The following is an 11,656-nucleotide window of genomic DNA, read 5'->3' as shown; positions in this document are numbered from 1 at the left end:
TTATTAAAAAGTTAAGTATTGGAGGAAAAATTTGCTGCATTCCAAATAACGAGGAAAAGTATATTTCGTTCAGTAAAAAGGTTGTTTTTGACACGTATACAAACAAAAAAGGACGGAAAAAGCCTATTTATCGTGATATTAGGTTTATCGATACCTTTAGGTTTATGCAATGTAGTTTGGATTCTTTATCAGGAAATCTTACCGATGATCAGTTTCATGAATTGGCTAAGGTCTATAGCGGTAATGAGTTTACACTCTTGAAACAAAAGGGCATCTTTCCATATGATTATGTGAGCTCTGTTGAAAAACTCGCAGAAACGTCATTGCCCCCAAAGGAAGCATTCTACTCAAAGCTCTCGGGTGAGGCTATTAGTAATGATGATTATGAATTTGTAAACAAAGTATGGAAGGCTTTTGGCTGTAAATCAATAAGAGACTACCTTGAACTCTACATAAAGAGTGATGTCTTGCTGCTAGCCGACGTTTTCGAAAACTTCAGAGATGCTAGCAATAAATACTATAAACTAGATCCGGCATGGTATTATACAGCGCCAGGACTATCTATGGATGCGTGTCTTAAGTTGACAAAGGTAAAACTTGAGCTTATAAACGATTATGACGTGTTGCTAATGTTAAAGCAAGGTATTCGAGGTGGGGTTAGTACAATTTCAACGCGTCTTGGTATTGGAAACAATAAGTATATGGGCAATGATTATGATGAAAGCAAAGACTCATCGTTTATCATTTATCTGGATGCTAACAATCTCTACGGGTGCGCGATGAGTAAGCCACTTCCAACCGGGGGGTTTAAGTGGATGAATGAAAATGAGCTTAACGATTGGAAAAACATTTCATGCACAGAAGGACAGGGGTGTATTTTAGAAGTTGACTTGGAATATCCTGATGAATTACATAATCTTCATAATGACTATCCATTAGCCCCTGAAAACATTATACCTAAGGGATCAAAAGTTAAAAAGCTTATTCCAAACTTGAACAACAAAACCAAGTATGTAGTACATTATGAAAACTTGCAGCAGTATGAAAAGCTAGGGCTCAGAGTTACCAAAATTCACAAAGGAATTAGGTTTAATGAAAGCCCATGGTTAAAAACATATATCGACTTGAACACTAAATTGCGAACAGCTGCAGCTAACAACTTTGAAAAAGACTTCTTCAAGTTGATGAACAACAGTGTGTTTGGAAAAACAATGGAGAACATCGAAAATCGTGTTGATATCCGATTGGTTAATAATAATACTCAGGCGGAAAAGCTCGTTGCAATGGTTAATTTTGACCGCATGACTATATTTGATGAAAATTTAATAGCAGTACATATGAGAAAAACCAAGTTATGTTATAACAAACCCATTTATCTCGGAATGTCTATTCTAGACTTGAGCAAGACAATCATGTATGAGTTTCACTTTAATTACATCAAGGCTAAATATGGGCAAATGGCCAAGCTATTGTTTACCGACACAGACAGTCTTGTCTACGAAATTAAAACTAAAGATTTTTATGCAGACATTTCAAACGATGTTGAAAGACTGTTTGATACAAGCGATTATCCAAAAGATCACCCCTCAGGAATTAAAACGGGTGTGAACAAAAAGGTTATCGGAATGTTTAAAGATGAGGCAGCTGGAAAACAAATAGAGGAATTTGTAGGACTCCGAGCTAAACTGTATTCTTGTAAAATGTATGAAGGAAAGGAAAACAAAAAGTGTAAGGGGGTAAAAAAGAGCGTTATCGAAAACACCACTACGCACAACGATTATAAAAACACGCTGTTTTCTTGTCAAAAAGTGTTAAGACCAATGAACGTTATCAGATCATACGCTCATGAAATATATACTGAAACGGTCAATAAGGTAGCTCTTAGCGCTAATGATGATAAGCGTGTTATACTAAAAGACGGTATTCATACAATGGCTTATGGTCATAACCTCCTTAAAAAAAAAAAAAAAATGAACAATAATCTCACGGACAATCAAAAAATAATAATAAAAAAGTTTAAGAGCGTGGGTGGGCGTGTTATCCCCCACATCCCCATATACAGCACGTTCTCAAGCACATCACAACTTATTGATGTCGCAAAGCAACTAAAAAGCTTAAACGTTAGAGTAAGGTATGTGCGCGACAATTATCCCAATATGCCGGGAACACACTGGACGGCATGAATCAAAAACGGTCATAAAAACAAAACATTAATAGCACTATATAAAATGAGTTTTAATACCGAAAAGTATATTAATGTTGAAGGAGTTGTCTTACCAAACGAACCTCTATCCAATTTCCAGTTAATAGATGCCGCTAAAAAGTTAAAAATTAAACACTTTAGGGGTGTCTATGTTCGCGATGAACTTCCGAAAAGCCCTAAAAAGGAAGAGTGTGGAATTCTAAATCTATGCGACTCGCGAGGAAATGGTACACACTGGACTGCATGGATCAAAAACGGTCATGAAAAACTGTACTTTGACAGTTATGGGTTAGCACCGCCTGTTGAACTCGTCAGCTATATAAGGAATCCTGTGTATTATAATAGCGAAAGAGTACAAACGGATGGTGAGGTATTTTGTGGTCACCTATGTCTTTACATTCTTAAACAATGTGAGAGCGTAAGCTTACAACATGTGATAAACTCATTGTATTAAAAAAAATGTGTATATAAAAATGTCTGTAAACATATTTGGTAAAACAAACGTCGGATCGTCGCAAAGAGTGATTTCAGGAGGGGTTACATTATCACAGGCCATTAATACGTTCTTAAGGCGAGATGGTAGAAATGCCGCTGACGCAAATATTAATATGGATTATCACAATATAATCAATGTATTGGATCCTATGAATGCTCAGGATGCTGCAACAAAAAATTATGTTGATACACACGCTGTTTCAAAGACTGGAGATACTATGACTGGTACTTTAGACATGAATGGTTGCGCTATAACTAATTTATTGAATCCTTCTACAGCTCAAGGCGCTGCAACTAAAAGTTATGTTGATAAGCAAGATAGTGCTCAAATCATAACTTTAAATTCTTATGTTGATACTCATGCTGTTTCAAAGTCTGGAGATACTATGACTGGTGATTTAAACATGGGTGGTAGGATGGTTAAAGGATTACCTGTTCATTATCCTCCAACCACGTACTTAGGATCTGAAGCATCTAGTTGGTCTCAAGTTACTCAGTTAGTAAATGCTGAAGTTCAAAATGCGATTAAAATAACAAAGGAACTCATTACAAAGGAACTCATTACAAATACACATAAAAAAAGTTATTCGGGTTATGTTCCAATTTTGGAGGAGAATATTAGTAGAACTGGATTTGTAACAACTGCAAGTGCAGTGACTACTGGTAACTTTCAAGCATACGGCGCATTTAATAGTCTTAATGCCGATGGATCTAATGGAAGCTGGGCCACACCTGCAAAAAAGGGATGGCTGCAAATTAAATGTCCTGAAGCCGTTACCATTTGGAGAGTGGCGCTCAAAGCTCGAGCTATTGATGGTAAAAATATAACTGAATGGAATTTTTCTGGAAGCAATGATGGAAAAACATTTGAACCACTGTTGACATCTACGACTAAGTTGTTTGGCTCTGCTAATGCTCCTTTGTTTTTCGATATTTCAACTACTACAGCATACCTGTATTATAGACTCGCTATACAAGCAAGTAGTGGAGCCGGAGATCTTGGAGTTCAAGTTATGCAGTTGTATGTTTTATCAACGTGATTTATAAGTATCAAACTCTAATATAAAACATGAGATTTTATCCGTTTTTTCTAGAATGTAGTAAGCGTGAAACTGATAAGGAAAATAAGAGGTATTTGGAGCTTCTAGGGTTCGGAAAATGTGGTATGATTATTGACAAAGACGATGGAACGTCTACCTTATTAAAATTCAATAAAACGTTTAAAATACCAAAAACATACAGCGTCCAACTGCATGATGAACTTAATCAAATGCTCTGGACTAAAAACGATGAGTTTGAAAAGATGGAAGCAACCATTAAAGAGTCAATGAAACAGTGGGTGAACGTTAAAAAACGGAATCAACTTAGGTTGATTGACAAATACGTGTTAAACTTAGAGTGTGATATAAAGGAGAAAAAATATCGCAAAGGTGCTATTACCACGGCATTCTTACTCGGAATGATCAAACCAAACGACATTGTTTACCAAGACTTTGAAATTAAACATATAAACGAAATATTTTTCAAAGGCCTTCACGAATAATGGTAGTGGTCAAAAGTCCTCGAGCCGCCGCGTTTGCGAATGGGATGCCGCCCTGAAATATGAAAAAGATATTATACATTTATATATATATAGAATTTCCTGAGGGATATATAATATCTTGAAAAAGATATTATACATTTATATATAGAATTGCCTGGGACACGGATGGGAAACGGATGGGAAACGGATGGGAAACGGTTCTGTCCCAGAAGCCTAATTTTCCCTCTACTCGTTCGTGCTCCAGCTCATGCCTGATTTTATTATTTCAAATATCAATAATAACCATAAAAAAACATAAGGAGCAAAGTTTTAAAATGTAACAATATTTACAAAGGGGTAAAATTGCACTCAAATACAAAGTTTATGAACACAAATGCAGAATTGTTTCTTTAACATGTTTTTCCAATCTCAAGAAGTACTTCCGTCTGGTGAACACCGTTGTATAAGTATATTGTTTGTGCACTTTAATAAAGTTTGTTTTCGTACAAATGTAGCTTTTTATGTATGTAGTACTGCATTAAAACACAACGTTAATGAACAGAAGCAGTATTGCATTTACGTGAAATTATATACTTGGCGGTCATGCACCTACAACGCAAGAGGGTTCACATTGAATGCTCGTTTGATTCGCTCCAATGACAGTTAACTGACTGATAGAGCTTTTCATGTCCAGGATTCTTTTTGTTAAGAAGTTTTGCTCTTTCTGACATCGCTGCTGATGGGTCCGATCTTTGGCTTTTATAATCACTTTGGCCAAAGGAAGACAGGCTGGAAGTACCGTCAGGCTCTTTAGACGCACTGATCTCGATGGGTACACTACATGTCATAGCATGGACAATCCGGCCTCTTACCTCTTTGTCAAACAGGCAGAATAGAATGCAATTAAAGAACGCCTGCGACGGATCGCCAAACGCCTGAAGATATAATATCACCGTGTCGAATTGTTTACCTTGAAGTATGTCGTTTGTCGAGATTGCAGTGATTAAAAACCTAATGGTTCCCCAAATCCGAACTGCTAGCAATACCAGCCAGACATACAGAAAATTCCTATCATCGGATCTCAAGTCTGGGTTTAATTGGTCCAACGAGTGAAATCGATGATGAAGATACTGAAATATCAATATTCAAACTCGTCATTTTGATTAAATCAATCTTTATTTTGCGATATGATAATTATGCGATATAGATACCTCTCTTGCCTTAATGAATTACTTGTAATGTTGCAGAACAAGTCTTAATACATTATATATAATAACGTACTTTAATAAATAAATGCGTATATCGCAATGAATTATGTGTATTACTTTGTATTAGCAAGCGAACAATATTGTGTTATGTTTCCGGCTTGGATTTGTTCTATTGCCCTGATCAATATTCAAACTTCGCATAACGTCATATAACTTAACATTAAGGCAGCGCTTACTGACTAATGAAAAGGAAGACCCAAGTCAATAATTGTTTAATTTAATAATTGTGAGTCAATTATTATAATTACTTTTTAGTTTTGTTTAATAATGATTTGAAATAAGATTAATGTAATTGTAATTTTTATTGCGCTAAATTATGTCAAATCTATTTTCCAGAAGAATAAAAAACAACTGATATTTTCCTGGAATTTATAAACAGTATTTTCCCTAAATATCTCGAAGACAATATTTTTTTATAATATTGTCCCTAAATTATCAAACACAAACTGTACACTTTCCAACTATACATATAATATCTGCTAACCAATACTTGGTCTTTCTGGGGTGCAATTAAAATTTTAAAAAACTTACCAATTTAAGTTTGAGGAGAACGTAAAATGTCGCTGTTAGAATATAACAACTGATTTCCCAAAACTTTCCAGCAAAAAGCATGAAGAACAGTGTATTTGATTGTTGTCTTTGGTCTTCATCAAAACATTTTACCCAGCACCAAGGACCGGTGGCAATAGGATCGTCGCCATTACGACCCAGCATGTCATGTTTTAGAGCGACTCCTATTACAATTCCTGCAGAAATAGCAGGGTTTTTAAAACTAATTTATGACAGATAGCTGCATATTATAATGGTATTGAAGATCAAGTGTTTATGTATTATCTAACATCGGCTTTTTAAAGTCATCTTGTATATCTGTAATAGTGTCAGTCGTTACTGTATCATATCATTTTCTTGTTCACAATTTAAACCCGTATACAGAAATTAAAAACAATGTTATGGCAATCGAGAAGTTCTTGATTCTAAAGTAAATTTGCATGCAATAACTAATGAAACCAATGAAAAAGTTGAATGTGATATTGTATTTTTTCTGACGTGCAACATATGTATAGCCGTACAGTTTTTACATATTATTATAAGTAGTAAGACCTACTTTCATCCATTTAATCTGTACAAAACAATATATTTAATTTAGTTAACAAACATAGAAACGAGTTTATACCTGGAACTATCCATGACACTAAATTCGAAGCTAAATAAAATCTTTTCCCAGCAACGGTTTTCCGAGAGATTGCCAAGAACAAATATCCGGCAATAGCAACAGTGAGGAAAAATGACACCATGCTTGAATATGTGGTAACAGCGCTTTGCAGCTCGCAGTATATGGTATCGGAGAAAGGTTTATCCACTCTAGTGTATCTTTGGGCCACAATTGCTGATATATATCCTAAAACAACAAATGTATAACTTTTAAAGTGTGAGTTTTGTTTCAAGTAATGTTTTGATATACATTTTATATTTCAAAATCAACAAGAATAAAAAAATAAAATCGAGCATGCAATCGAGACGCAAAACAACATGGAGCATACATTGTTTTGTATAAAACAGCAATCTCTGTAATATTCATTTGGTTCAATATAAGAGTCGCAAAAAGGATTTGAGTTTTCACTTGACATAATAATAATAGATGTTCAATAAACATATAATTATCACGTGATGATTACCAAACAATAATAATAGCGCTGTTAATGTTTAAATGTTTATTGTGAATTGTTCGCCATTACACTGTACGAATATATAGCGTATTTAATCGCTTTTTTCTCGTTTACATGGATTGTGAACAAGCAGTAAAACTGCACATTATTTGCAGATTCCACGAACAGTAATATTATAAAAACCTGCTGACGTGATGAAATCTGCCACACTTAGTACAGTAACAAGCTTTCTTGTAGTATTACGTATCGTCACCATGCAACAGTAGGTCATCATGATGACAACAGCGCCGATCATTGACAGAAAGCAACTGACTGCAGCCGTTATAAGAAAAGCGCTTTCTTCGACTTGAGGTATCGACGTATTCGTCCATTCGTATGGACAAAACATTTTCTATAAATACGATCACACAAAAATGTCATTATTTTCAAATAGCTTAATGCGTTTTGCTATCAACATACTAGTATTTCTTAAATTATTGAATCAATTTTAACATGCAGTTTGCCTGACCTTCATGTACTTACACATATTTAATGTACACTGAATATAAGTTGGACAGTAAATAGGAATAACTCAAGCACACACGCGCACACCATATCAACATAATAACTTACGTAATAGTCATTTCCATTGTCAATAAAAATCGTATTGACGTATTTGATAAAACTTATTAAAAAACACTTTTATTATAAACTTGTATTAAGTAAAGTATGAATGTCAATCAAAAATATGACAAAATACATTTTTCACGAACACTATCAAAAATATATATAGGTACCGACAATCCGCAACGATTTTGAACAGTTCATATAAATCAATTATAAGCACAATATACCTTACATAGTCTTGATATCAAAATGAAAATATTCACACACACACACGCGTTTATGTTAACTTTGTAAAATTGAATACCTATTCAATACCTATTCAACGTTTATAACGATTTATTACAATTTCGCTTATCTCGGTTTATCAGCACTTATTATAATAAACCATTATCACACAATAGCCATCGTTCATTTTTTTTTCTGGTCAATGTTTATCAAGCTTTTCGAGGTCAAGGCGCGATGTGTCATTATGTGTATTCATATGATCTGATCTAAGCGGTATTTGCAGTGGATAACACAGTTCGTATATTTTTAAGATAAATAAACATATCTTTGCTTACAAAACCACATTCAATATTTAATCAAATATCGGGTGTCCTCAGTTATAAGTTGTTCGCTTGAGAACAACTAAGGTTAAGAGCAATTTTTGCAAGCCAGATTTGATCATTCCCGAAACCTGATCACTGTCTGAATATGCGCTGAGAAATAACTCGCGGCGTTGTTTCAGTTCTTGAACTACTATCAGTTACAAATTGAAACATACTATGAAAATCGTGTTAAACGAAATGATTTTGAAAGGATCGTTTTTATAAAAAGTCAAAAAACAATCTTATAGCTATACGTGTCGCGGAAGAGTAAGTTTATGAATGATTAAAATAGTCCACTACATGCTACGTCAGGCAAGTGGTATTTTTGCGCAGCAACGTTCATTCCAAATCTGAGGCTATTAATACACGACTGCTGAATAACAATGTGATGTTGAGATTGCAATACCAGGGTGTAGAATCAATGGGGTTTTCAGTGGGTTACACAAGGGCTAGGCAGAATGTAAACACACCGTTAAGAACTTTATTTTATTATCTCAAGTTATCGAAATACATTTGCAAAAATCTTTAGTGCATAAAAGACAGTTTTTCTTGCAGTTTGTTCCGATATCTTAAGGTATAAGAATATATCCTTGAATACGTCTGAAATTGGTGACAACATTTCACATTTCGTGACGCATAATCGTCGATTCCAATAACGCCGTCCATTAAATCAACCAATGATAGCTTGATTTAAATAAAAGCGGTTTATACGGTGTGTGTTTTTTAAAGGATTATAAACACACACACACAGCCGATTCCTTTTCTGATCAACGGGAGAAAACTGAAAAAAAACTCAATACCATTTTACTAATTGATCAATAGAACCATTATTTCATTATGTAAAACAAAAACAATGTTAAAAGGAAAATGCTGTATTGTTATATGCATATAAATTATATTTTATTATGTTTCATAATGATACGTAATACTCTGTTAATTGAGAAAAATCGTGACAATGGAAATAAATTATCCATATCCGCATAACACACATTTCATGCGGTGAATATGCGACTAACAAGTGACAACAACAATAACAACAATTTCAACCTTTTTATAAATTAAATTATTGAAAAACCTAATTTGTAGCACTAATATTGGTGACGGGGTAGGGGTAGAGGAGTTACACGTTGATGTCAATACATGAAAATTAATAAAGATGAAATGGAAAGAAATTAAATGAAGCATTTAATTTCTTGCGAAAAATATTATAATGAAAATTAATGTGGTTGGCTTGAACAAGCAATTATCTTTCCAAACATTAAAATCACACTTTCATAGCCGCGTCATGCGAAAATGGGTCTTATGGTCTTTTGGCCAGCGTAGCTCAAGTTTTAATGTGGTTTGCTTGAGAATTTAATACAATGCTAGTTAATAGTTACTTATTAGTTAATAATAATAATAACTTAGTAAATAGTTCATTCTTTGTTAGACTCAAGCCAAGCGACGGGTAAACTCATGTAGTGAGATACGATAGTAAACAGCACATTTTACACTCAACCTGCATTCTCGCAAAGAAAGGGTCAACAAGGTGCTACGTTTCCTTTGTTTACTTCAGCTAGTCTAATCTGTACATTATTCCATTCATAAGGCCCCGGCTTCTGGATATGTAAAGTTTCATTAGTTGGTCATTAATAGAAGTTTACAAAGGCTTCATAGAAGTTTTTGCGAATAATACATCTCGGGGAAGTGTATTTTTTTTTGCATGATACAAATACGACGTCATAGTCGCATGGAGTTGACCATTAGCTACAGCTATAATTTAGACAGCTACACTCAATGCTTTATCATTTTATAAAAAGACATTCGGCGAACATGCTGACTTTGAAATAAAGTTTTAAATTTATATTTCTAAATAATTAAATTGAAAACAAAAGTAACACAATTGTGTTTTTTTCACTTGTTAGTCGCATATTCACCCCATGAAATGTGTGTTATAAGAGTCAAACCACACAATAGTGTCAGTAAATGACAAATTATACTACGGGAGTTCACATCATATGTTTCCTCTTATTGCTTATTATGAGTTTATTTCTTCACCATCGAAATATATCGTGTGTTAATATGTGACACACAGTTTTCTTTCAAAACATTCAAATCACACTTTCGTAACCGCGTCATATGAAAATGGGTCTTATGGCGTTTCGGCCGGCGTAGCTCAAGCCCATCCTGTGCATTTGCGTAGTCTGGTCAGAGGCGATGCTGTCCACTATAAAATCACTCAAGGTTTTATGGTCTCATTATGTATTTCTGACCAGACTGAGACATACGCATGCTGGATGGGCTATAGCTATGATGGGCGCAAATAAGACACAATTTCGCATGACGCGGGTCTTTTTAAATCTCATTGCGAGTTGTAAATGGTATATTTTAGCACAATGCATTTCGATATAAAATTGAATTAAAAAAAGCAAATAAAGCTAACTGGCAGATAAGGGTAGCATATTCAGGCGTTCGGGAACGATTTTCAGACGTACAGACCGAGTACGTCTAACATTTGTGGTTAGATAATTAAACGATTTTCCTCTAAACGTGACACTATACTATTTTGGTAGTGTGTTTTTCTCATCTTGAAAGCAAAACTGTGTTTATCGATGTAAATTGTGTCTTCTCCTAACGATTAAGTGACCGAGTACAGACTCTGAAATTCTGAGATGGACTTTAACGCGTAATTGTAACTGCGCAACAATTTGTGCCTATATGTCGTTTGAACATGCAGAGAGTAATCCGGAATTCCGTACATTGAACAGTGCTACATCCTTAACGCTATGCACAGACACAGTGATGCAACCAAATTTCAGTGGAATTCTTTCTAATAAGCCTATAACATATTCAAATGTATTAATTCGTGCCTGCTGGAATTATGTATAGGTCATTTAAAGTGAAAAGCTGGGTAAAACACCTACACTGTAAAAGCGCACGAGTGTTCTATACCGATGTTAAGGTCAGCGACTGTTTTACATCGTGTGAACTTCTAGGGTAACAAGTAATGCATAAACAACAAAGTACAGGTCAACAGCGTTGTCTTTATGACTACCTAATTCGTGAATAAAAAATACTGTTCGCAGATTTATTTATTTTTGTATTTTCATCAATTTACTTATTGTTTATTTTGAATTGTATATGGTGTCAAAAGTTTTGAAAAGGGAATTTTCATAATGAAATTATATTCTTAGTGTGATAGGTATTCGCCATATCCACAATATTCATTTAATATAATGGTGATTGCAAATTTTATTTTATATTAACTGTTTTCGTTATACCATTTTCATAATATTTTTTAATGCTTCCAGAACGTCTAAAAAGAGACA

The 11,656-nt window shown here is 34.3% G+C and overlaps 1 protein-coding gene across 4 annotated transcripts; it reads right to left on the bottom strand.

Annotated features, from left to right (window-relative positions):
* Positions 1-4,471: 4,471 nt before the first annotated feature.
* Positions 4,472-8,089, bottom strand: LOC127832051 (G-protein coupled receptor 157-like). 4 transcript variants are annotated; one of them, XM_052357199.1, is made up of 5 exons: positions 8,066-8,089; positions 7,339-7,546; positions 6,663-6,887; positions 6,020-6,234; positions 4,472-5,350 (listed from the first exon to the last, which is right to left on the bottom strand). In XM_052357199.1, exons 2-5 carry the CDS (start codon positions 7,541-7,543, stop codon positions 4,847-4,849), a joined length of 1,149 nt encoding a protein of 382 aa, XP_052213159.1. In that variant the 5' UTR covers positions 7,544-7,546; positions 8,066-8,089; the 3' UTR covers positions 4,472-4,846. The 4 variants fall into 4 exon arrangements, with proteins under 4 accessions (XP_052213159.1, XP_052213156.1, XP_052213155.1 ...); XM_052357196.1 differs by having other exon boundaries at positions 7,989-8,069; XM_052357195.1 differs by lacking the exon at positions 8,066-8,089 and adding an exon at positions 7,982-8,049.
* Positions 8,090-11,656: the final 3,567 nt, after the last annotated feature.

The sequence above is a fragment of the Dreissena polymorpha genome, chromosome 5, assembly GCF_020536995.1.
Source record: "Dreissena polymorpha isolate Duluth1 chromosome 5, UMN_Dpol_1.0, whole genome shotgun sequence".
Classification (NCBI taxonomy): domain Eukaryota; kingdom Metazoa; phylum Mollusca; class Bivalvia; order Myida; family Dreissenidae; genus Dreissena; species Dreissena polymorpha.
The sequence above is the reverse complement of the archived record's forward strand: the minus strand, read 5'-3'. Positions and strand labels throughout refer to the sequence as shown.

Coding starts and splice junctions, on each gene's coding strand:
- LOC127832051 (XM_052357199.1), bottom strand. CDS start 7,543: ATGTTTTGTCCATACGAATGGACGAATACGTCGATACCTCAAGTCGAA. Junction 6,888..7,338: donor AGATTTCATCACGTCAGCAG/GTTTTTATAATA, acceptor TTGTTGTTTTAG/GATATATATCAGCAATTGTG. Junction 5,351..6,019: donor TTCTCCTCAAACTTAAATTG/GTAAGTTTTTTA, acceptor TTGATATTTCAG/TATCTTCATCATCGATTTCA.